The sequence below is a fragment of the Meles meles genome, chromosome X, assembly GCF_922984935.1.
Source record: "Meles meles chromosome X, mMelMel3.1 paternal haplotype, whole genome shotgun sequence".
Lineage (NCBI taxonomy): Eukaryota > Metazoa > Chordata > Mammalia > Carnivora > Mustelidae > Meles > Meles meles.
In genome coordinates this window covers 106170007-106196903 of record NC_060087.1, presented here as the reverse complement: position 1 = coordinate 106196903, position 26897 = coordinate 106170007, and the positions used below count along the sequence as shown (strand labels likewise).

Here is a 26897-nt window from a genome sequence, read left to right as displayed (position 1 = left end):
GATTTTCTAAGATGATTTATTTATAAAGCATGATTAGCATTTTCCTCCATAAAAGCAGAAATAAAACCAGTATTGTGCCTATACAGAAACTCTAAATTTTTAAATATAATATTTAAGTAGAACTCTTAAAAGAGGTCAAACAATGAAATTATGCTACATAATTCATAACTAACTCAAGGATGGTCAGAAAATAAATTTTTACTATCCCAGTTATTTTAATGTTAAAACCAGTAACATGGAGATTTGGTCATTATAAATTACTTTTGAGCAACTTAATAATTTAGTAGGCAACATGGTATGTAGATCAATGGCTTCCCATTTATTTTTCTCACCATATCACACAGAAATATATTTCACATCATAATAGACAAAACTGAAGCAAAAGTTTTGTGAAATAGTTCCTACCTTTACTAAATAAATTCTTAACTGCACTGAAAAGTGAAATCATAGAGCTGATGCTCTGTGATATATTCTATTCTATTTCATTTTTTAGATGCTCGTCAAAATCAGTTTCATGACCCAGCATTTAGTCACAGCCAGAAGTTTGAAAAACATGGTTATAAATAGAATATTTCAAAGACTTGGGTTCTTTTTCTAGTTTCTCTTCACCACTTACCATCTCTGTGATCTTAGTAATGTCTCTTGACTTCTCCACTTTTTGATATACAAAGTGAAGATGATGCCTTCTCTGTCTATCTTGCAGACTCCTGTTATAAGGATCAAATGAGATATTTCAAAGAGCTTTGCAAACTATAAAACACTATATAGGTATAAAAAAGTGATATCCATAAAATGAAACTGTACTTCATTTTTTTTGTATTTCATGTGACTTTGGTGAACCTTTTAATTTTTCAAATGCATTCCTGGAAAATAATTTCCTTGGGGGTATCTAGTCACACCAGATATATCAGAAAATAAGGTTGACAAAGTGTTTCCAGTTCTGAATAAGAGACAGCAGTGACACTAGTTCAAGTAAGGTTTACATTTTTGGCCTCTCAGAAGAGAACCTGATACAGATCACCTTTAAACTAAGAAGATGCTTGTTAAAATAATGGGAGGAACGCATGGCTTCATATTGTGTAATTTGCTTATATGACACATCTTTTATGATACATGGTGCCACTGCTAAAGTTAGCCTCTGGCAAAGATATGTCATAAACACATTTGCAGAGCTCTAATAGGAAGAAATCTGTAACAGTGAAGAGGGAGACAGGCAAGCCATTCATTTGAAAAAGCAATGTTTAGTAAAATATTATTATGAAATGCCGGTGTTCAGTTCTTGCCTCACCAAAAATGACCTGAGATTTAATATAATTTGATGATCAGTTGCCCAGTTGCCCATTCTTCCAGCTAGCATTTATTGAGCACTGACTGTGTGCCACACTGCAGATGCTATAGAAGTCATGAAAAAGAAGAAGCCGTGGGCACTGCCTTTCAAAGAATTTCTGCTCTGTTAGGCAAAGTAAAACAAGTATTTAGATATGAGGCACAATGTTAAGCCATTTTGGTTGCGTGAAGCAGTGACTTACTCAGACTAACTAGCTCAGGTGACGAGGATTTATTGTGAATGTGCATATCCAAAGATTGAAAATGAAACCAGCTCTAGAAACCTCAGCTATACAAGCTTGTGAATCTTCAGCCTAGGATTCTGCTGTTCATATGACACAGGGACTGGCCTCATGTCTGCTATTTTCTGTGACCATCTGCTTCTCTTCCTGCCACCACCTAGCTTCTTATGTCTTAGGAGGTGCCAAGAGCATAAGAGGAATATTGTGCTGTAGGAGGTCAGAAGAGAAAAATATTGCTTCTTTATTTAGATTTCAAGGAATGCTTAATGAAAGGAATAGCATTGGTATTGGGCCTCAGAGGAACAGTGGGATGTAGACAGAGTATGGGATGAAAGGACATTCAGAGTGGAAAGTCAAGTATGAAAATAGTCAATGATGGGGGCGCCTGGGTGGCTCAGTGGGTTGAGCCTCTGCCTTCAACTCAGGTCATGGTCTCAGGGTCCTGGTATCGAGCCTCACATGGGGCTCTCTGCTCAGCAGGGAGCCTACTTCCTCCTGTCTCTTTACCTGCCTCTCTGCCTACTTGTGATCTCTCTCTCTCTCTGTCAAATAAATAAATAGAATCTTTAAAAAAAAGAAAAGAAAAGAGAGAGTCAATGATGGAAAGCACCAGTTGTCTCTTTTGAACGGCCAACATTGCAATTTGACTGGAGAAAATGAAATATAGAAAGGTAGACTAGGGCAAAATCATGGCCTTTTAACCTCCCAAATGTATAGTTTTAAACCTTGAAATTGAACTCTAATTTAATCAACATATACATACATATTAAGTGTATTACAATGATTGCTTTCGATAAAGTAACATGAATAAGGGCTTAAAACATAAATTCCTTGATAAATGTTGGGTCAAAGCATAACGAAATTCTGCAAATAACAGTTACATGTGAAGTAGTCAAGATATGCCAGCAAAAGACTTTTTTTTTCTTACTAATTCTCCAGGAAATAGAAGCTAACTAATCCAAGGTGACATAATTACAATAAGATTCAACAAATCCTCAGTCTGATCCAGGATAAAAGGGTATCTTCTTGCTTCTTTTGAATGCTCTCCAGAAAGAGAAGGCCACATCCAAGAATATTCCAAACTAATTCCAAACCCAAGAGATATCTCTGTGCCTTTTATGTGATCCAACTACTGTCATAGCAGTGATCATATTGTAAACTACACATAGAAATGATTCTAGAAAGATATGTGTTCACATAAAACCTGGAATATTTGTGGAATGATTATATGTAGATTAATGATGTGACAGTTAGTAGTGGCAGTTCTACTGAGAATAGCAGGCAGTCTTCTAGGGAAACAGAACTTCATGTCTCATTTTTTTCAACTGACTCGAAGCTTTTGGAAGGGTGTGTGTGTGTGTGTGTGTGTGTGTGTGTGTGTGTGTGTGTGTTTGCATGATAATGAAATTAAGCTTTTTTATGCAATCTAAAGATTTAACATGTAATTTTGTTTTATTGAACTTCTTTCCAGAATCTTAGATTAAAAATATTCATAAGGTGGGAAAACAAGGTACTGCTAGTTCAGTATAAAACATTATAATAGATTCATGGTAGAAAATAATTTGATACACTAAGAAAATATTTCTAAAAATAAATGGACTTGGCACCTGAAAAATGTAACTTAAAACTAGGGTCTGGTAATGTACTTTAATTGTATACATGTCTGTCCCCCATGCCCTGGCCCCCAACCCACCCTACTGAGCTTTTGAGGGCAAGGATATTCACTTTCACCATTTTTCTTGGGTACAAAACATGTCTAACACTTAATAAGTACTCGATACACACTTGTTTAGAGAATAACCAGTTTGGGGTTGGGAAGGTAGTACATTAGCATTAGCATGCCTCTTTTTTCCTGTCCTATCTCTTACTTCATTGTTTGCCTCTGCCACCTTGCCATTCCCATACACTGTTCACTAAGCCATCAACAAACTGATCTCTTTCAGTTGGGCCTTTTCCCATACCCATGTATCAGTGAAATCTTACAGACTACTCTGTTCTCTTTTTTTAACTCTGCCACTATTCACTATTCCCTGCCCAGTCAGTTGTGTTAATATGTATGTGCTAGCCTTACCCCTGTGTCAGTTGTATGACCTTCTTCTCTGATGACCACCACTGTTTCTTGTGAGTTTTCAGGTTAATATATGTTTGAGGAGGGGGAGAGAGGATTGAATGGCAGATCGATGTCTGCAATCTTTTCAATGAGGTTAGTCAACAACGAATATGCACAAATGTATTTTTACTCTTCTTAGTCCACACTAGTTTATTTTCTGAAAGACATGATGCTGACCATTTGGTGTAAAGGTAGAAAGTGGTTATGATAGCAAGTAAAGGCATCCTCATCACCAGTGCTACCCTTGGAGACCAAGTGATCATGGGCAAATAACAAATTTTCCCATGCTTCATTTTCCTTGTCTTAAATTTCATTGTATTTACAGATTGCACTAGCAACTATATCCTCACAGTAACTTACTACATCTTATAATGGCAACGGTATATTTACGGAATGATATTTGTACCTTTCTGAGAACTGAGAGTAATTACAGTAGAAAACCATTTACTCAGAATGTCTAAGACCTGATCTGCTCTAGATTAATTATACCAGTGTTTAGATATTTTAATTCCGAATGAGAAAATAATTGTTAAATATGCTAGTTCATAAATTGTGCCATTTAGTGTGGTTTGTAAAGTGTTGTGAGAAAAAAGTTTAAAATCATCTATGTGAGAGAAAGTATGATACATAATATGGACTGTAAGATATGATAGAAAATAAACCAGTTTGTAAAACACAGGTCTTAGAAAATATTTACTGGTAATATAGCATCTTGATCAACTAAAGCATAGGTTGGTGCTAGGTACTGAACTGTATCTTCCCCAAATTCATATTATTGAAGCCCTATCCCTCAGTATGACGGGATTTGGAGATGGGCCTTTGGGAGATTATTAGGTTTAGATGAGGCCATAAGGACAGAGCCCTCGTGATGGGATTAGTACCCTTATAAGAAGAGATATCAGAGAGCTTGCTTCTTCACTCTCTCCCTGTCCCATGAGGATACAATGAGAAGGCGGACAATTCCAAGTGAGGAAGAAAGCCTTCACCAGAAACCAACCATGCTGGCACCTTAATCTGGAGCTTCTCACCTCTAGACCCGTGAGAAAAAAATTTTTTTGTTGTTTCAGCCACTCAGTCTATGGCATTCTGTTATGGCAGCCTGGCCTTATAAAGACTCTTGCCTATGTATCATTTTATTACCTCCAGATTTTGGTGAGTAGTAAGTAATTTTTTTTCTTTTATCATCATTTGATAAAGTCCCAAATTTCCAAATGCAATCACTTTTCTCTTTTTAATATGTAAATTAAAGAATGAGCTATATGTGTTAACAGAATTCAGTGCATTAAAACTATGCTTACCCATTAAAGCATAAATGACCAAGAACATCATAATTCTTTTTGCTACCAGCAAGATTCATGATGATAATCATGTAATCATCTAATTTGCCCACCCTCCTCATAATGCTTGGATTTGGCTACACTTTGATGTCACTAACCTACATTATCACACTATCAATCACTGTATGACTGAGGTAAAATAAAGAAGCAATTAGTGAAGGAATGGCATCACTTTCCTATTGTGGCCAAAAGAACACATAACAAAATTTGCCATTGTAACTGTTTTTAAGTATACAGTGGAACACTGTTAATTATATACATACTGTTGTGCAAGGGCTCTCTAGAAATTTTCCATCTCACGAAACCAAAACTATTCCCATTGAATAGCAGTTCCCCAATTTCTCCTTCCCTCAGCCCCTGACCATTTTCCTCCTAGAAGTTTGATTACATACCTCACATAAGTAGAACTACATGGTATTTTTGTGACTGGCTTATTTCATATGTAATATCCTCAAGGTTCAATCCATGTTGCAGTGTATGACAGGGTTTTATTATTTATTAAGGCTGAATAATGTTCCATAGTATGTATATACAATGTTTTTCTTTTCTATTCATCCATCAATGGACATTGACATTGCTTCCAACTTTGGCTAGTGTGACCAATGCTTCCATGAACACGGATGTACAAATATATTTTCAAGGTCCTGTTTTCAGTTACTTTGAATGCATAGCCAGAAGTGGAATTGCCAGATATATGGTAATTCTGTTTTCTAATGTCTTTGAAGAACATGTATACTGATTTTCCATAGGATCTGTAGCATTTTACATTTCTACCAGTGATGCACAAAGTTCCAGTTTCTCTGCATCCTCTCCAAATCTTATTTTCTGGATGTTTTTCTTTTTGTTGTTATTGTTTTGTGATAGTGGCCATCCTAATGTGTGTCAAGAATATGTCATTGTGGTTTTGATTTGCACTTTCATGAGGATGTTGATGCATCTTTTCAATATGCTTGTTGGTCATTTATATATCTTCTTTGAAGAAATGTCTCCTCAAGTCCTTTGCCTATTTTTTTAAACAGGTTATCTTTTGTTATTGTTGAGTTTTAAGATTTCTTTATATATTCTAGATAGTAACCTCTTATCAGATATATTTTTGAAAATATTTTCTCCCATTGTGTAGTTCGCTTTTTCACTCTGTGCATTGTTTATTTTGCTGCACATAATGAGTAATCATTTTTTTCATTTTATTTATTTTTTCAGTGTAACAGTATTCATTCTTTTTGCACAACACCCAGTGCTCCATGCAAAACGTGCCCTCCCCATTACCCACCACCTGTTCCCCCAACCTCCCACCCCTGACCCTTCAAAACCCTCAGGTTGTTTTTCAGAGTACATAGTCTCTTATGGTTCGCCTCATTTAAAAAGTCATTTTCTTAAAGATTTTATTTATTTCACAGAGAGAGAAAAGGGGAGAGAGAGAGAATATAAGCAGGAAGAATGGGAGAGGAAGAAGCAGGCTTCCCACTGAGTAGGGAGCCCAACCGATGCAGGGCTCTATCCCGAGGACCCCAGGATCATGACCTGAACCAAAGGCAGACACTTAATGACTGAGCCACCCAGGCACCCCTAAAAAGTCACTTTAGAAAATCACTGTTGTTCAGATAGACACTTATATTCATTAGATTCCTATATAAACAAACCTCTCTTGCAATGTTTAGATCATTAGGGGTTTGTTTTTGTTTGTTTGTTTTTACACTTTTCAGGTCTTTCAAATGGAGGTGCTGTATAAATTACATTAGAATGTATTATGAAGAATATTGTAATTGGTGCAAAACAAGTCACAAAAGTCCATAAAATATAAAATAATATTTAATTTTCTTTAAAAAGAAAAGAGATCTAATACCCCTAAGGTTTTTATACTTCAGAATTTGGCATATCCATGACAATGGATTTGTATGATAGACCACCCATTAGAGTTGTTTTATTGAGGGACACTTGTAGTAGCTACTTGGACTACCGTAACCTCATCATTATCCATTGCTGTAACTTTAGCATGTCTTTAGAAAAGGAAAACCCCCATCCATGACTCATAGTTTCAGGAAATCCATGTTATTTTAATAATATTTATTTGAAACTAGTTTGATAGTCTCTGTGAGTAGATAGATGGTCATCATGAATGCAAATTGTATAAAATGAGAATTTATTTTATAGCCATAGTATTTCGTTAGTAAATATGGTAAGGGTTTTTTAAATTTTTATTTTATTTTTTCAGTGTTCCAAGATTCATTGTTTATGCACCACACCCAGTGCTCCGTACAATACATACCCTCCTTAATACCCACCCCAGGCTCACCCATCCCCCCAAACCCCTCCCTTTCAAAACCCTCAGTTTGTTTCTCAGAGTCCACAGTCTCTCATGGTTTGTCTCCCCCTCCGCTTTCCCCCAATTCACTTTTCCTTTCCTTCTCCTAATGTCCTCCATGTTCTTCCTTACACTCCACAAGTAAGTGAAACCGTATGATAATTGACTCTCTCTGCTTGACTTATTTCACTCAGCATAATCTCTTCTAGTCCCATCCATGTTGCTACAAAAGCTGGGTATTCATCCTTTCTGATGGAGGCATAATACTCCGTTGTATATATGGACCATATTTTCTTTATCCATTCATCTGTTGAAGGGCATCTTGGCTCTTCCCACAGTTTGGCGATTGCAGCCATTGCTGCTATGTACGTGGGGTAATATGGCCTTTCTTTTCACTACATTTGTATCTTTGGGGTAAATACCCAGTAGTGCAATTGCAGAGTCATAGGGTAGCTCTATTTTTAATTGCTTAAGGAATCTCCATGCTGTTTTCCAAAGTGCTGCACCAACTTGCATCCCCACCAACAGTGTAAGAGGGTTTGCCTTTCTCCACATCCTCTCCAACACTTGTTGTTTACTGTCTTGTTGATTTTGGCCATTCTAACTGGCGTAAGGTGGTATCTTAATGTGGTTTTGATTTGAATCTCCCTGATGGCTAATGATGATGAACATTTTTTTTTTTTACTTTTTCTTTTTTTTTCCCATTTTATTTATTTTTTCAGCGTAACAGTATTCATTCTTTTTGCACAACACCCAGTGCTCCATGCAAAACGTGCCCTCCCCATTACCCACCACCTGTTCCCCCAACCTCCCACCCCTGACCCTTCAAAACCCTCAGGTTGTTTTTCAGGAGGCGAACCATAAGAGACTATGGACTCTGATGATGAACATTTTTATCAAGTGTCTGTTAGCCATTTGTATGTCTTCATTAGAGAAGTGTCTGTTCATGTCTTCTGCCCATTTTTTGACATGATTATCTGTTTTTTGGGTGTTGAGTTTGAGGAGTTCTTTATAGATCTTGGATATCAGCCCTTTGTATTGTCATTTGCGAGTATCTTCACCCATTCCATGGGTTGCCTCTTTGTTTTGTTGACTATTTCCTTTGCTGTGCAGAAGCTTTTGATCTTGATGAAGTCCCAGTTCATTTTCGCTTTTGTTTCCTTTGCCTTTGAAGACATGTCTTGAAAGAAGTTGCTGTGGCCAATGTCAAAGAGGTTACTGCCTATGTTCTCCTCTAAGATTTTGATAGAGTTCTGCCTCATGTTGAGGTCTTTTATTCATTTTGAGTTTATCTTTGTGTATAGTGTAAGGGAATGGTCAAGGTTCATTTTTCTATACATAACTATCCAATTTTCCCAGCACCATTTACTGAAGAGACTATCTTTTTCCACTGGATATCCTTTCCTGCTCTGTCGAAGATTATTTGACCATAGAGTTGCATGTCCATGTATGGACTTTCTACTCTGTTCCACTGGTCTATGTGTCTGTTTTTGTGCCAGTACTATACTGTCTTGGTGATCAGAGCTTTGTAATAAAGCTTGAAATCAGGCAAAGTGATGCCCCCAGCTTTGTTTCTCGTTTTCAACATTTCCTTAGCAATTCAGGTCTCTTCTGGTTCCATATAAATTTTAAGATTGTTTGCTCCAGCAATATGGTAAGGTTTTAATGTGCAGACAGAAAAATAGTGTAAATAAATAGCTCAGTTTTCTTTTTAAATAAAGCCCATTAAGCAATCTCTTCTGATATTTTCAGGATTAACTTGGGATAAAGTGATATACTAAGTTAAACACTATTAATAAGTATCACATAAATTATATAAGTACTACTGAAATGAGGATATTTGCTACTGAGAATTAGAAGAAAACATTTTTTTTTCTCATTTTATTTATTTTTTCAGCGTAACAGTATTCATTCTTTTTGCACAACACCCAGTGCTCCATGCAAAACGTGCCCTCCCCATTACCCACCACCTGTTCCCCCAACCTCCCACCCCTGACCCTTCAAAACCCTCAGGTTGCCCCAACCTCCCACCCCTGACCCTTCAAAACCCTCAGGTTGTTTTTCAGAGTCCATAGTCTCTTATGGTTCGCTTCCCCTCCCCAATGTCCATAGCCCGCTCCCCCTCCCCCAATCCCACCTCCCCGCAGCAACCCCCAGTTTGTTTTGTGAGATTAAGAGTCATTTATGGTTTGTCTCCCTCCCAATCCCATCTTGTTTCATTTATTCTTCTCCTATCTCCTACCCCCCCATGTTGCTTCTCCATTTAATGATGCATGCATGAGCATACTGAATTGCATTTACAAATAAAGTAACCCATTACATGGATTTTATTGTAAGTTGTTACATAGCTAATTCAGTTCCAGAATTTTATCTTCAGTGTTTACAATAAATAGGAATGGCAAGTGTGATAGAAGTACCGTCAATGGGGTTTGCTTTGAATCCCACGAGAGATGGCTGAGTGACAGTAAACAGAGTTCAATGCCACAGGACCTAATGCCTTGGGCTAAATTCTTCACTTCTCTGTCTCTAAAATGGGTACAATGTATGACCTTAAAACATCATTTTCTTTTTTAAAAAATAGAAAATATTTATCTCCTTAGAATATTTTCAAAATCCCACTTTCTTAACAATTTTTTAGATAGTCCAGTTTCATAGCATACTAATTATGTGAGCAGGAAGGTATAATAACAGAATAGAGAGGTACAAGAATAATAACACAAAGAAGCAGTACATAAAGCTGATAATATCTTCACAATGAATGTTATAGGCTAATGTTTTGTTTTCGTGGCACCAACACAATTGATTAAAACCCTTCTGAGTCGGTTATGTCTTTTGGATTATGAAAAGCCCCTAATCTGATATGGTATGTTTTAATGACAAATCCATAGCTATAATCTATGTCACAAGACATTATGTAAATGATTTCAGGAAGGTCAGAAGAGGTCTTAACATCTGAGTAGCCATGCCTTTCCCCGTCTTGAGCTGCTGCTCCTAAAAGAGAAAAGGGATGTATTTTTCCTTTCATCTTACTTCACAGGTACATATCTTAACAAGACATAAAGACCTACAGTAGTTCCCTCTTTTCCGCAGTTTTGCTTTCTGCAGTTTTAGCCAGTCTTGTCAGTCACACTCCAAAAGCAGATGATCTTCTTTCTGACGTATTGTCAGGAGGTCAATAGTAGTCTAACGCTACGTCACAAAGTCCACATCACTCACCTGACTTCCTCTCATAGCACAGGCATTTTATCCGCTCATATCATCACACGATGAAGGGTGAGTACAGTACAATAAGATATTTTGAGAGAGAGACCACATTCCCATAATTTTTATGGTATACTGTTATAATTGCTCTATTTTATTGTTAGTTATTATTATTAATCTCTTACTGTGTCTAATTTATAACCTAAGCTTTATCATAGGCATGTATGTATAGGAAAAACATAGTGTAATAGGGTTCAGTACTACCCATGGTTTCACTATTCCAAGACCCACTGGGGGTCTTGGAATGTATCCTCCATGAGTAAGGGGGGGGATACTGTAGGAGCAGCAGCAACACTGAATTCTTTGAAAAACAGCTGTCTTCTAATCTAAATTCATGAGAACAATTATGGTTATGAGTATATTGGTAACTAAAATTAACCAAGTTTATAACATCCACCAGGCAATCTGCTAAGTACTTAGCACACAACCTTGGTCTGATGTCCATGCTCTTTACATGTACTATACTAGAGTATCATTAATATGCAAAGCTTTAAAATAAATATATTTGGATATAATATAAGGCAAGTCATCTACCACAAATTAGGTTGACACATAGTTACATAATTGCTCAAATATCATTAGCTTATAATGTGGATGTCAATCCTGATGCCAATATGACAAAGTTCCTGTGTATTTATTTAATATGAAAGCTATGTCTATGGAACACCATACTTTTAAGTAGCAGACATAGTTTGTTCTGTGGCATTTTGGTATATACTATTTTAAAATGTCTCTGAATATTCCTGACTCTTTATCCAGCTATCTGCACTCCTTCCCTCATGGGATTTTATGTACTTTGAGGGAATTCTTTGAAAGGCAGTTTTGCTTGCAGCTTTGCCCAGTGAATAAAGCATCAGATAATATTTGTGAAGGTCTTTGAGAGATGCAGATGAAAGGTGCTTCCTAAATACAAAGCACTAATGTTGTATTCATGAAAATGGTTTTTCTTCATATCCTTTGCTTAAATGTTAAAGTCCCAAGGTGTTACTGCAATAAATACTTTAGAAATGCATGTATACCCCCCAAATCACTTAGTATATGGGGAAAATGCAAGTGAATGCACTCAGAGCACTTAAATAAAAAATCATGAAATAGAGTCTGTTATCTGAAGTAAAAGGGACTGAGAGCATAATAAGAAAGCTAATCAATAGAGAGTGTTTGGTGTGGCTTGGAGGAACAGGAAAGGAGTCAACTGTTCTTATATTGATTCATGACTTCAATAATAGCTTCTTAGAACAGTTTTGAAGAAAATAAGAAATGTGTGAAAATTGTGAAATTTTTTTTAATTCTAACGGAGAGTTTTAAATAATCAAATATGTTGGAATCAGATAGGTTTTCTCTTAAATTATTTACTAAATCGTACCTGAATTTTATAAATTTTGCTGAGTTCAATAATTAATCATGCTTTTAATAATATTACTTAGTGGTTCTATATGCCAGGCAGTCTCTAGTAAGTCCTTTATACATGTGACCTCATTTAACTCTCAAAAAAAATTAAGAGATATTTTTTAGAATCCCTATTTTACAGATAAGGAGACAGAGGCTTGTAAAGGTTTGATTGCTCACTATCAAACTGATAGTATGTAGTGGAGCTGTGATTTAAATGCGGACTGATCTGATCCTAATGTCTGTAACTTAACTACTGACTCATCTGGAAATGTCCCAATGTACTTGCTAATTTCAACAAGTCACACAGAGATGAGTTCCTCTAAACAAGTAAATTGGTAGTTGAGAAAATACTCTACTTGACTCATGTTATTGAACATGAACAAAGGAAACCAAGATACTCTCATCTTTATCTGCTACTTCTGAGTATAACATGTTCCATAACAATTAGATTTAATCCCTTCTCTACTTTGGCTTCTCCATCATTTCTTTGGAAAGTTATAAGCGATAATACTGTATCTCTATACCTTGACCTGCAACTGACTTTTGATAATCACTACTAGAAGGCCCCGTGGTAGACTACAGCCAGACCTGCCCAGAGAAGTCCTGTAAGGGAGAGTACATGGGCAACACCTAGGCCCTGTATTGTGTATACACATAAAGGATAATTTGTCCTAGTGCTGCCGTAGCAAGAATTTGGAGATTGGGGAGCGTGACATGAAACCTGCATGATAGGACTTCCTGAGTAACAGAATTAGGCTTTATATAAACTGCTTCCAAATGCTAATGACGCTGGGAGTACAAAAGACCACAATCTCATAGTAATATGTTCTTTCACCTTCTTAGACACATCACTGTCTGTAGGCCAACAGTACTACCAAATCAAGGCTTGCCTTTGTGGAGTACAAGGAACACAGCATGGAGCCATGTATACATGCCTGCATTCTAATTTTATTTGTATCCTTTGTGTGCTTATTTGCAGTCGGTGAGTAAACCAAAGTGAAAACAAACTCGAATCAAGTCCAGGTTGTGATCTCACCCATCTGTGAACCCAGATCACACTTTTCAGTTGGGTCTGGTGTAGACCCGGAGTATTAATACACAGGAAGGAGTTTCTGTGTACTCGTTCACTGATTTCAAGCACTGCAAGAGGTCTTTTTCTTATAAGCATATATGTTTAATCCTCTGTCCCTCTCAGCAGGTCTTCTATTGTACATAAAATGTTTCCCCTAAGAACCATTTGAAAAAAGTTATTTAAATGATCTTAACTAAGAATTAAGTTGCTTAAGATACTTTGTTAAAGAGTTATCAGTCACTACCTATGGAGTATTTCCTTAATTTCTAGGATTACCATTTATCTTTATTAGTATAGTCTCATACTAATAGTTTCTTCAACATCTGTTCTCATTTTTTCTCCTATTTATGCCAGCTGACTATCTTCCCCTTGAGACAAGCTAATTTTTTTAGTTTTCCCAAGGCATCTACATGGTAGGGTGAGGAGGAACCTGTCTGAATTCACCACTTATTCAATCTACTCTAACATTATATTAGTAGATTCCACTAATTTGCTCATTTTGATGGACATTTCACTTGATCCACTAGCAAACACATCTATATCAATATATCAGTATGTTTCCTAATTGAGCCGCCTTCTCGTGACTTCATTAGCCATCTTCCAGTTAATGAAGTCTCAAGTGCAATCTATATGTAATTTGAAGCTACATATGAAAAGACATCATTACAAAAGAATTTGTCAGATAACTTTTTTGTATTCTGGATGATGTTCATCCAGAATCTTGCATTTTGTATGGGGAACCATAAAGACCTAGTTAAATTGGAGGGATTCCAGGGAGAAAAGCAGTAATGTAATTGAGGGAATGAATCAGATTTTGAAGGAAAAATAAAATGAGTTAAATATGCATAGCTTAGCATAAGCAAAGTTTATAAGGCAGGCTTAGTAATATATCTGAATGTTGGCACCTCTCCAACAAACAGCTCTCTTTAGCATCTCACTAAAATAACATGTTGAAAAACAAGAAAATGAAAATTTGTAATAAGGAGGGAATTAATCAATGAACATTTGAGGCAGAAAGCTTCAGATATAAGCTGTGCCCACACAATGCCAAAACAACTGGTAGGAACGGGAAGAATTCAATCAAATAAGATATTTGGCATCATAAAACATTCTCTCACACCGTAGATATCATAATTGTTTTTTAATAAAATAAACTTACTTGAATTCCAACCAAAACTTTGAATTATTCCAATTAATTAAATTCATGAATAAACAAAATTTTAACCTTGCATTGACTGAAATTATGGGCTAAGTGTTTGGGAGATATAAAGATGATTCAGACCTAGATCCTAATGTAAGACAAGGAGATTCTTAGCTTGATTGCAAGCTGGGAAATAAAACCTACTCTCTCCTTCCTATATAACTATCACTTCCCAGTTCATACCTATTAGGAAACTCCCTCAGTAACCCAAAGATCAGGCAAAAAGCTTGATGGCAGCTAGTAATATTCTACCATTAGCCATCAAGATCACAATTCTCAATCTTTTTTTGGCCCCAACATATTTGAATAACATGTACATGTGTATAACACTCCCATGAGAATACCAAGATTTTTGTTCCCAATCCCCACCCTGCCCCATTTTCTATTTTGGAGAGGAGGAATAAACAAATTTTTCATCCCCCCCATGGTATGCATATAATCATTTTACCAGGAAGTGGATGTAGGAACTAGTGATCAAAATGGTTTATGGGATCACAGTTGATCGTCAGACTTTGGTATGTTTGGATCCTATAGTTGAGAACTTGCTGAACTCCGGCAAAACATGGGTGAAATGTGAGAATTGTCTGGTCTTGTGAATGCTGCTGTAACAGTGCTGTCTGTCCCACACTGTCTTGGATGGGGGCTATGTACCTGTTCAATCCCCAGGTATACATACTAGAACTCATTTTCACCACCCCACTAGGTGTCCACGTGTCTCCTTTCTTCCCAAAGTTATGCTGGGGGAGAGGAACTACAGAGTATGTGGAACCTTTTTCACCAAATAGCCAGATAGTATTGGTTAGATAATGGTATTAATAATCAGTACTTTTCTTCAGTCTTTACTTGAAATAAAGTTTGGGGTGGAGGGGCTAAAACCTCCTCAGCCTTCCCTAGTCCTCCATGCTTTGTTCCTATCCTGTAGGATTGCTTCGTCTTTTACTTCTTGTTTTTTATTACTCTTAGTATAGCTTGCCCTCATTATTTAACATATGGTAGTATGAAAAATATTTTTCTTAGAGTTTTAAACACAGTCATAATGTTTTCTTGATTTGTGCTCCAAACATTCAGTTTCATTTTCATAAATAACATTAAAATGATTTTCATCCATTGCTTTTTGAACAAATACAGGATGACCATTTGTAATAGTCTAATAAAAAAACCCCAAAGCTCTGAAAGTGAAAACTTTGTAAAATTCCAGAATATGTTATTAGCTAATTTATTAAATGATTCACTGTCAATTAGTTCATAACCCTCCATTACCTACTTGCAAATAAATAATGAACTTGGGATTGAAAATAATTGAAATACCTACATATGACTTTGGTTTGAGGATAAAGTAAATATGAACTTTTAAGGATCATTACTTTTTTATATTTTCTTTTTGATATACTTCACTGCCTGATAATGGAAGCCACGGCATCATTGTCAGCATAAGATAAAACAGGGCAATTATCTATTCTTGTTTCCTGGTACATAATGGATAATAGAGTTTCCTTCAAGACCACAGTGAAAAAGGCTTTGGCCAACCACTAATTTCAATTGTTAATTAATACTGTATATTAATATTTAGAATTTGACATTTAAAATTCCAAATCATACTATAAAGTAGAGCTCTTTACCACTCTATTTAGAAAAATGAATAGGTAACAATTGTATTGACCTCACTTTTCCTTTTTTGGTAACATTGCCAAACTGCTCTGAAAATATAAGCAAGGATGTATCCATCCTGTATTTTCACAACTAAGAAAATTAGGTAGTTTGAACATTTACTTCAATAATTTAAGGAAAACAGCATGTAGCCACAGTCCTTTTTTTCCCCTTGATTGTGAAGTCCTAGTTTGTTTGTCTTAATCTGTGTCAAAGAGTTGATTGAGTTAACAAACCAGCCACTTATTGGCAGGAGTATTGACTATTATTCGTAAGATTGGCTAATTGCACTATGTAAAGCCAATACAGTGCACAGCACAGTTGGATTCCCCCTGTAACAGGGAGAAATGGGTTGGGAAATGTGTATGCTTGTACAATACACAGGAGAATAGGAAAAGAAATTAATGAGACCTGGAAAATAGGAAGCTCAAACTTCCTTTGAAGATAAGCATCAGTTTATGGAGAGACTGAAGTATAAATACAAGTTTCAGCATAAACATGTCAAAGGAGTGTAGGTGCTTCAATGTTGACCTTTATTTTCAGTGTTTGTACCAAAGATCAACCTAACTGACAAAAATTAATAGAGCATACTCTCTTACTTGCTGTCTTGGTAAGAGAACCATTTGAAGTCCTCAAAGGATATACTTCACAGACTCAAAGATAGTATGCAGCATCGCAGGGCCCTGGAACCATGCATAGCGCAGTCATCTAGAACCAGACTGAAACCATGTAAACTGGAAAACATTATTTATTGTTGACCTTCCCCCCAGATCTTCTGTGACTCTTCTCCTGCAGTCATGTGCTTTAAATGCCAATTCTGTTTCTCTCTCCTGCTGCCTCTTTCTCTTGTCTGTCTCACTCATACACATGCCCATACATACACACAAATATCTATTAAACATTAGCTATTTAATAGACTTTATTTCTGTTCTCAATCTAATGGTTTGTTTAACTAATGAATCTGCTTTTATTGAAGGCTGAGGGTACATTAATATTAAAGCTGTATTATTTGAGCCAGGGAAGTGATAAGGTGTACTTGTTTACTTAATTTTCTTCTGAAAACCAATTTTCTTACCTTCATATTCTTTGAGCCTCTAATAATAATTATAAGGTGGAGAACAGAAACGTCCACAGCCAGATACACTTAAGACTAATTTGGTGATCACCAAGCACTATCGAGTTAATGGATATTAGCCATAACATGCGAATTTATAAACCACCTCCTCACAGGTTGTGAAAGCTCCTCGTGGCAAGTAAAGTAGTATAAAGTAGTAATATACATTGAGAATTAGTAGTAATAGTTAATATTAATAATAAACCTCTCCTCTTTATTTTAAACCATTTCCTTTTTATTTCCTCTTCTGCCTAGGAGGGCGAACAGCTTAGAAAAGCAACCCAGGGAACCAAAGTCTTATAATTGGCCTCAAGAGACTTAACACAAGTAGTTATGGCAATAACCCTTGGTGCCCTGATGTTCCTTGCTCATGTAGATTACCAAGGCCTTCATAAGCATTAATTAATGTTACCTCATAAGAGTTCAGAGGGGCGGTTAATTACTAATACAGGCCCATAATCCTTCATCAAAAATCTTTGGGGTCCTTTTGTTTCAAAATTCAGAATTTTTCAGATTTTACACAGGTAATGCCATGCATATATTATATGTTATGTAACTCCCAGCATCCTTTAATAATACATCAATATTTCTGCAACTAAATGTATAAAAATTCTCTAAATAAAATAAAGACCATAAATACCTTTATTTCAGTTTAGGCCAAGTTTTGCTACCAAATGAATAAGAAAGAAAAACTTGGTTTTCAGGAATCTTTCGATTCTAGAGCTGCAGACGAGGTATTGTTCTTCCATCTTCTCTTTGGCCAGTGATGTAATGAAACACAGACTGAAGGCGAAGAAGGGCAGACATGTTTTCTGACTCCCTGTGACCTTTTTCTATACCTTTGAGAATGTATGTGGTCCTCTTGGCAACATATACTGCATAGTAACTTTGGGGAGGAAAAAATATATATTTTGAAGGTTATTGTCCTAGTATCAGTGCAGAAAATTTGATGGTTAACAGGGATCTGGGGAAAACTAGGCATGTGTCTACTTTGGTCACATTTTTCAGAAAAGAACTATCCATTTGGCATTGCCGTATTAATGACAGTATTTATTTTTAACACTTACAGAAAATTATTTTCATGTACAGTCAGTTCTGCTAAAACACTTGTTTTGAAAACATTAATTTGTTCTCATGCTATTGGTATCTTTGAGAACAATTTGAACATAAGTCAAATTTCGTGTCTGCATATGTGTGATTCCATCTGTTAAAAATACAAGGGTGTGGTGCAAAAACAATGAATTCTGTTATGCTGAAAAGAAATTTAAAAAATACCAAAAAAAAAAAAAAAATACCAGGGGAAGGCAGAAAACTGCACCTAGCAGAACGAACCATGTAGGAATATACAAAATGCACACGTGCTTATACCTGAAACATCCACCAGTTGTCTTAGTTCACCGCGTTGTGTTAGGACACTTGCCCATCCACAGTTGGGGTTAGATCATTCTGTATGACTCAGACAACCCTCCTTCCATCACTCCACTGTAACATGTAAGTTGCAACCCATCTGACACCCACTTTCACAAGCAAATTTCAGGTCTTGTGCTCCAAACCCCTTTTCCCCATAAACCCTTTTCCAGTGCGTGATTTTGCATAGGGCAATGAATGTTAGAAATAAATGCAACTATCACCTTATAGCCCAATGGACTGTGTTAATGAAGCATAGGGGGTGGCCCAACACCCTAATGGACCTTCAGTATGTTCCCCCACAGTGTTTCTGAGTAGAAGTATTCGAATTTCTGGTGAAAAGTTGCTCTAGCTAAAAACAAACAAAACAGAGGCGCCTGGGTTGCTCAATGAGTTAAGGCCTCTGCCTTTGGCTCAGGTCATGATCCCAGGGTCCTGGGATCGAGCCCCGCATGGGGCTCTCTACTCAGCGGGGAGCCTGCTTCTTCCTTTCTCTCTCTACCTGCCTCTCTGCCTACTTGTAATCCCTGTCAAATAAATAAATAAAATCTTTAAAAGAAAAAAAAATAAAAAATAAAAAACCCAACTAGGCATGCCCACTTTCTTTTCCTGCTTCCCTTTTGGAGACAATGGCAATGTTGTTTCTGAAGGCCTATACGTCTGTTAACAGTTTTGCCATGCCTGAAATGCCTGAGATATACAATTTGGAGGAATTTTCCTTCCCTGGAGATTTTTCTTACCAAGTTATTTTGGACCTCAAACCTGAAACTGGATCCTACCCAAGTATATTATGTGAATTAGACCTTTCCATCTGAAATCTTAATTTACTTTCAGAAAGGTTTATAAGTATGTCCAGATATCCACATTTGCATAATCACTACACCTCCCCCCCTCCATTGCGTCTGTCTCTTGGGAACAGAAATGTATGGCTGCCAGATACATTTGGAAGTGAGTGCGTGTGGACTCTTCACTCCTTGGAACTGGTGTTCTAAAGCTCCTGACACTGAACCCTAATGTATTTTTCATTAGTGTTTAATGTTGGGAAATCCCATTTCATGGAGCCCAAGGATTAAATTACTTCATTTGGAAGAGAACAAGTGCATCCCCCACCTTTTTCCTGAGGTGAAAAAAAAGAATGAAGCTGAGATCATTTGCATTTCATAAGGGCTTAAGGTCTGGATGTATTCCACTCAATTCCACAATCCAATATTGTAAAAGCTTTTAAAGACAATATTAACAAGTAGGGAAACCACTGCATATTTAAAATGTGGAAATAAAAATACACAATAAAATAGATATAAATCAACACACACACAATCAAAATAACTATACAAAGCAGTTCTACCTGTAGCATAAGTGCTATAATATAATACCATGATTGTACTTTTCAATGAAGTAGAATTTTTATCATGTTTCATAATAAGGGAGTTGCAAAGATTTTAAGGAAATCCAGCAATCAATAAATCCGGATGATAATGAGTGATTAGTCCTTTGTACAATTGTACTTAATAGAGACTTTGTATCTTTTGAACAACCGTACTGACACAAATACATATTGATTAAGCTAATAGATGTCACATGTCATTTGGAGGTGTTCTGGACCCAAGACCTAAACTTGATTCCTTTTCTTCTTCTACTTCTGGACTCCCACCCTTCACTTCCCTTGCTTGAATCATTAAGTTCATGGATTTAGATGGCAAGTCTATAGAGTGTGTCACCACTGCTCTTTCCATGTCTTGGAGGGACATGATTTTAAGCACGTTCTTCGGGGTATCATTGTCCTTCTCCATGGCCGTTAGAGAGAGTTCACTAAGACCTTGAAGGGGGAAACCTACTGCTCTGTGAACTATCAAATAGATACCCAGTGGCCACATCAGAATGAAAGAGATCAGGGGACACTGAGAGTGGTTCTCTAGGTCTCATGGGGGAGTGAAATAAAAGCTCTTAGGAATCTTACCCTGTACCTAGCATTGTGCTTATATGATATGCAAGAAAAGTAGATGATCTTGCTCTATGAAATAGGCAGTCAATTTTGGTAGGTAAGACAAAAACATGGGATAACAAGGGAATATTATAATATTGCAAACCCAGGGGCCAAAGTTATGATAAGAATAGTAAATGTTAAAGTCAGAGAAGACAATCATATTTGTTTTCCAAAATACCATATGGAAAAAAGTGCTGGGCTGGGTGGGAATCATCAGACATAGGCTGATAAATTCATACAAGGTGAATGACTTTGAACAAGTCACTTTACTTCTCTGAGCCTTGGTTCCTCATCTGTAAAATGGAGAGAGGAGGAGGGAGAGCTGAACTAGGCGATCCCTATAGTCATTTCCAGTCTGAAAGTTTCATCCTTCTACTACATTTAATAAACAAGTAGTCACTGACATACTATGTCCAAGCACATTTTACATAAATTAAATTTAATCACTAAGAGAAAGGATTATTATCTCCATTTTACATATGAGGAGTTAACATTTCTAAATGACTCAAACCCAGGTTTGCCGTAGCTGCAAATTCTACGCTCTTTCCATGATGCTGTGCCACGTTATTATTACACCAAACCACCTTCCTTTTCAACGCTTAAGGAGATAAGATCTAAGGAGGAAAACAGACATATAAACAAATAACCACAATGGAAGGTGATATGTCATAAGTGAAAAATTCAGAAGATATGGAGGATTCTGTGTCTCTAAAGCTTAAGGGGGTAAAGAGAGCTTGTATGACAAAGGTCTACATGTAGTGAGTGGAGCATTGGCCAGAGAGTCAGGAGACGTGGGTTCTGGTTTTGACCATGCCAAGTGTCCCTGGACAAGCTATTCTCTAGACATCAGTTTTCTCGTCTGCAAAACGAAAGGATCTTCAAGGTCTTTGGGGTTCTAGCATTTAATGCTTTTCTGAGTCTAAAGATGGAAAGCATACTTCTAGTTATGGTTATGAATATGAGCCCAGAAGTTTAAAAAAATTAATGAGATGTTAAGTGCTTGTGATGGTATTTTTAGTGGATATGGGATTTGGGCTGGGCCTGGAATAATAGGGTTGATTTTGAAAATTCATGAAGCATTTTAGTTCCTTTTAAATAGCCAAGGGTAGCGGACTATCTAAAGGGATATTTTATATTAAAATGAATGATCACTACTCCTTTCCCTATCTATCTTTTGTACATTTTCCTTTTTCATATAGCAAGTTTATTTAAAGTAGAAAACATAGCCAAGAATTTGTCATGCTCTTGGGGCACCAGTATTATTTTAAAATATGAAAACGATGCCAGTGTCTTCGAAATTCGAGTTTGAGGTAAACGGATGGAAAGAAGTTATTTTTTCCCTGTGATCAGCCACTGCAAAGTGAGTCTCAGCACAAACCAGCTGAGCCCTTTTGCTAGGCATGGAAAGCCTCTGGCATTTTTCTGCTTTTCAACTCTCAGTCATTTGGGAGGTGGGACAAAGCCATGCTGTCTACAAAGTTTATCCAGAACGTGCTGGTGTTACAAGAGATCACTTGACATCTATTATGTTTCTCCTGTAGAAAAGAGGTGGCTATCAGCTACAATAGTGATTCCTTTTCAAAGGGGTTTAATTGGGGCATTTCTCATGGGCCAAATTCTAACTCGCTGTCTATACATGTGCCTGCCAGGAAAACAGTGGAAAAATACCAAACAATAGCAACAACAGAAGTCTGAGGACCGCTGTCCCAGGCTGCCCCCACAGCAAACAGGCACAGAAAAAAAAAATGGTTTCCCTTCTGCCAAAGCTGCAGCTAATATGGCAGAGCTCCTAGAAAGGTGTGGCAGGTGGGGGAGGGGAGCAGACTGTGTGCTGCATGGCCATGGAAATATATATAATAACCTGAACAAACTCCTTTTAGCCTACCTGTAACAAGTAGCAATCTTAGTTGGGGCGGAGGAATGGGTGCTGGTGAGAAGATGAGTTTCAGGCAGTTGAGTTCCACTCTCAAGGAGCTGAGCTGTTTTTCTGAAGTAGGGATTTGCTCCTGTGTAGGCAAGTTAGCATCCTTTCCTGAGGTAAGCCAGAAGGTGGCCTTATACTTTTATTTCGAGGGTCGAATGATTTTTCTTGCAACAAATTTGTGCCTTTCACTGGTATTTTCTGAAGTGAGACTTTTGCAACTGATGGAAATCGTCTCACTTCTGTTCTGTAACTTAGTGTCTTCTTGATGATTTATTTGTTCGGTAGCAGAAACTATGACAAATTGTGTGAGGCAGCCTCATTTACTTTTTAGCTACTATAGCCCTGAAGAATTTGCATGTAAATGCAACTGTGAATGTTTTACATTTCATAAGCGTGCTGCACGTGTTTTTGTAAGTTAAGTGACATTTTTACAGATAGACTGAACTTAAGACTCGGCCCCCACCCCACAGGTTATATTCTTCTGAAATCCTCAGTCTGACAAGCTGTGTTTTCCTGACTTCCAAGTGGGAGAGTAAGTCTCTATTTGGTGTTTTTCTTCTCTCCTCTTTAGACATGCAGAGCAGCCCACACAACCAGTTCACCTTCAGACCCCTCCCGCCGCCGCCGCCTCCGCCGCATGCGTGCACCTGTGCCAGGAAGCCCCCTGCAGCCGACTCTCTTCAGAGGAGATCAATGACTACCCGCAGCCAGCCCAGCCCAGCTGCTCCACCTCCCCCAACCAGTACACAGGATTCGGTTCATCTGCATAACAGCTGGGTCTTGAATAGCAACATACCCTTGGAGACCAGGTACTTGAGCTATTATTGATCCCAATAACTTAAATATTGGCAGAGGATGATCCCACCTAGTGCAGAAATTCATTTCACCATAGACCTCTACAGAGACGCACAGATGCACACAGAGAGGCACACCCAGATGCCTGGGCAGAAAGCAGACCCCTCTGCAGGCACAGGAGCACACGCAGATGCACACATCTAGATTTGAACACACTCACTGACACAGACCAAAACAGATTCACTTGGAAAGATGAAAGCACAGTCGCATAAACACCCCACAGGCAGCCACCAACCAAAACATATGAAACAAAGCAATTATCTAATCTACCAATGCTCCTTCCATGTAAAAGGCGCTCGCCCCTTGTTTTAGGAAACTGCAACATTACAGGAAAATCCAAACACAATTAGAGGAACAGTGATAATTTGGATTTTATTGTAAGATTCTTTCAAAAAGTAAGTTGCCTTCAAATGTTTTTAAAAAGGATTTGCTTTATAGATTGGAGGTCCATGTGTACTTTTAAAAACTCGATTCTGCCTCGAGGGTGCTGTTTGGTCCTTTGACAAAAAAAGTTTGCCTCTATTTTTCTGGCACTTCACATATTTGGGCTTTCAGATTCACTCTTTAAATCTTTGTCATGGGATTAAAGTTACAGTTCTAGGTGTCTAGGTCATAATAGACTTTAGCACTAGAGGCGATTAAATGAGAAATTATTCATCATTTCTAGGCACTCCCTCTTAAATCAAAAATTACAACTTTCTATTAACATAGAAAGACATTACCCAATAAAACATATGATCTTTTAAATTCAAGGACTTCCCCTTGCCTTCTATATGCCTTATTTAGATCTACTACCAAAGCTTTTTCTGAACACATTTGTATGTAAACAATGGGTATAATATATCACTTGATAAGCAATGTGTGCTGTCAACTCTGATCAATTTCCATCCCAATATCTGGGAATTGGAATGGAAAGGGGAGGACTAATAAACCCACATTATGAGCCTGCTTATTTTTTTTCATAGCAGATTAAGTTATATGCCAGCCGTGGCATCGGTGAATATGTCACCACCAACAAACTGAGAGCACTGTGGCTCAAATCCAGGAAACTCTATATCATCCATCACTATTAGATTAAATAGATTCATAAACTGATATTTCTGCTATCTCCCAAGAGAAAATATAACAGTCAGCTCTGATGGTGAAGATAACCCAATTAGAACTGTAATAGTGATAGTGTTTGTGTATCATTTCTTTCTTTCTTTTTTTTTTTAAATGAAAGAGGAAAGTGAATGAGGTGAGAGAAGCAGAGAACAATGTATATCTTCAAGGAGTTTTTGCTAATGTTGGTGATTTACTCACTCCTTTTTAAAATTTATTTACTCACTCTTTTAATTCCTTTGCAGGGCCTAGTGACAGAGAGCTAAGGAAACAGTGGGGCAATCTGGTTATCTAGCAGTCATGACAAGGAAAAAAAATCATGACACACTCCCTCCCTCTAAGAAGCTGAATAACAGGAAATCTGGAAGGAGGATGGGGAATGGGTCTCAGGCAAATGAAAGAGAAAACTATTCTTATTTGAAGTGTACATCTAGGCATGTTTGTACAAACTGCACCCACGGACCTTCTGTATCCATGCAAGGAATGTATTAATTGGTCTCAGCTTCATAAGAAGCAGAGAAGAACATAAGTTTTCATGTGAGATTGTGCAGAGAGTACCTTTTTAGTACATTTGGGAATATATTCAATATCACAAAGACAAATTTTTTAAAAAACCTAGAAACCCTATCAGCTTGATGAGATAGGATTTCCCAAACATAACCTTTAAAATGTTTGCTTCGGGGCACCTGGGTGGCTCAGTGGGTTAAAGCCTCTGCCTTCTGCTCAGGTCATGATCCCAGGGTCCTGGGATTGAGCCCCTCATTGGGGGTCTCTGCTCAGCAGGGAGCCTGCTTCCCTCTCTCTCTCTGCCTGCCTCTGCCTACTTGTGATCTCTGTCTGTCAAATAAATAAATAAAATCTTAAAAAAAAATGTTTGCTTCACATGGAGTCAGTAAAAGGTAACTCTGGGGGTGTGCTGGCAGGTAGTTATGTGCCTCAGCTTTCTCATCTCTAAAAGTGAATGTAGAAATGCCTGTCTCAACACGTTGTGCAGAAGATCAAGCTAGTATGGCAGAAAGTGCCTCGTACATTGCAAAGCGTTATACAATTCAAAGGTATTATATTTTTTTATTTTTTAAATCATTAAATTATTTTAAAAATTAAAAAAAATAAAAATTCTCTTAATTAAAAATTCTATTAAATGTAATTTTATTAAACTTTATTAAAAATTCTATTAAAAATAAAATTTTTAAAAATACTGTTATCCTTACTAAGTAGTCACAAACCTCTGCTTAAATAGCTCCAATATAGCTAGTTGATTTATTCCAAAGGCATTTCATCCCATCTCAGGCAACTATTGGAGGATTCTTATTGAACCCAAATCTCCCACCTCTTAATTCTGCCCATTTCTCCCAGATCTAGTTCTACAGTCTCCCAGAATAAGTAAAATGCCTCACACGCCTGACAGCCTTTCACTGCTCCTGATCCTGTTCTTTGACCTAAATATTTTCCTATCAGCTGGTTTCAGCTCCTCCATCCTGGTCTCTTTATTTAGAATACAGTTCTAAACTGCTGACTGCACTTCTCTTAAAGTGCCTTACCCAAGGCTGAATGCAGGTGGGCAGTTTTATTAGGCTCCTTGGTAGCAGGGAGCAGTTTGTTTAGGTTGCCTGAAATAACTGAGAACATCTTTTCAAGATTAAGTAGTCCCCCCTTATTGGAAGTTTTGTGTTCTATAATTTCAGTAACTCATGGTCAACTCTGGTCTAGAAACAGATGATCCTCCTTCTGACTTAGCATCAGAAGGTCAGTAGTAGCCTGATGCTGTGTCAGAAGGCCTAGGTCATTCCCACATTTTATCTCATCAGATAGGCATTTTATCATCTCACAGCATCACAAGAAGAAGGGTGAGTACAGGAAGGTATCTTAAGAGAGAGACCATATTCATATAACTTTTATTATAATATATTGTTATAATTGTTCTATTTTACAATCAGATATGTTGTTAGTCTCTTACTGTGCCTGATTTAGAAATTAAACTCTATCATAGGTATGTATAGGAAAACATAGTATATATAAGGTTTAACACTACTATTCCTCGTTTCAGGTATCCATTGGGGATTTTGGAATGTGTCCCCCTCAGATAAGGGAAGACAACTAACTGTATTCTCTCAGTCAGGGGAAGCCAAGGGGAGAGAAAGGGTCATGTGCTTTAAAAAAAAAAAACAAAAACAAAAAACAAAACAAAACAAAAACTATAGCACGGCCACCTCTAGCTGCCCCTGAGCAAGGGCTGGGAGCAGAGCTGATGTACATTTAGATGAAACTCTCAGCAATCACCGTGATTGACTCATTCCAAAATTTGTGCTATGACTGACAGTTGGTTGCCTCCTTTGTTCTTTTTTGTAAAAAAAAATATTTTTTTAAAATATTTTATTTATTCATTTGACAGACAGAGATCACAAGCAGGCAGAAAGGCAGGCAGAGAGAGAGGAAGGGAAGCAGGTTCCCCGCCGAGGAGAGAGCCTGATGCGGGGCTCGATCCCAGGACCCTGAGATCATGACCAGAGCCGACGGCAGAGACTTTAACCCACTGAGCCACCTAGGCACCCCTAAAAAAAAGATTTTATTGGTTTATTTGAAAGAGAGAGAATGAGCAAAAGAGAGAGCACAATGGGGGGGGGG

At 37.3% G+C, this 26897-nt stretch overlaps 1 protein-coding gene across 1 annotated transcript in view; it reads left to right on the top strand.

The window, feature by feature from the left end:
- TENM1 (teneurin transmembrane protein 1) overlaps positions 1-26897 on the top strand; it is an 811134-nt gene that overhangs the window by 439109 nt on the left and 345128 nt on the right. Inside the window, exon 7 of the mRNA XM_045995540.1 lies at positions 22888-23125. Within this exon, the coding sequence (XP_045851496.1) occupies positions 22888-23125 (238 nt within the window). The remainder of the gene's footprint in view (positions 1-22887; positions 23126-26897) is intronic.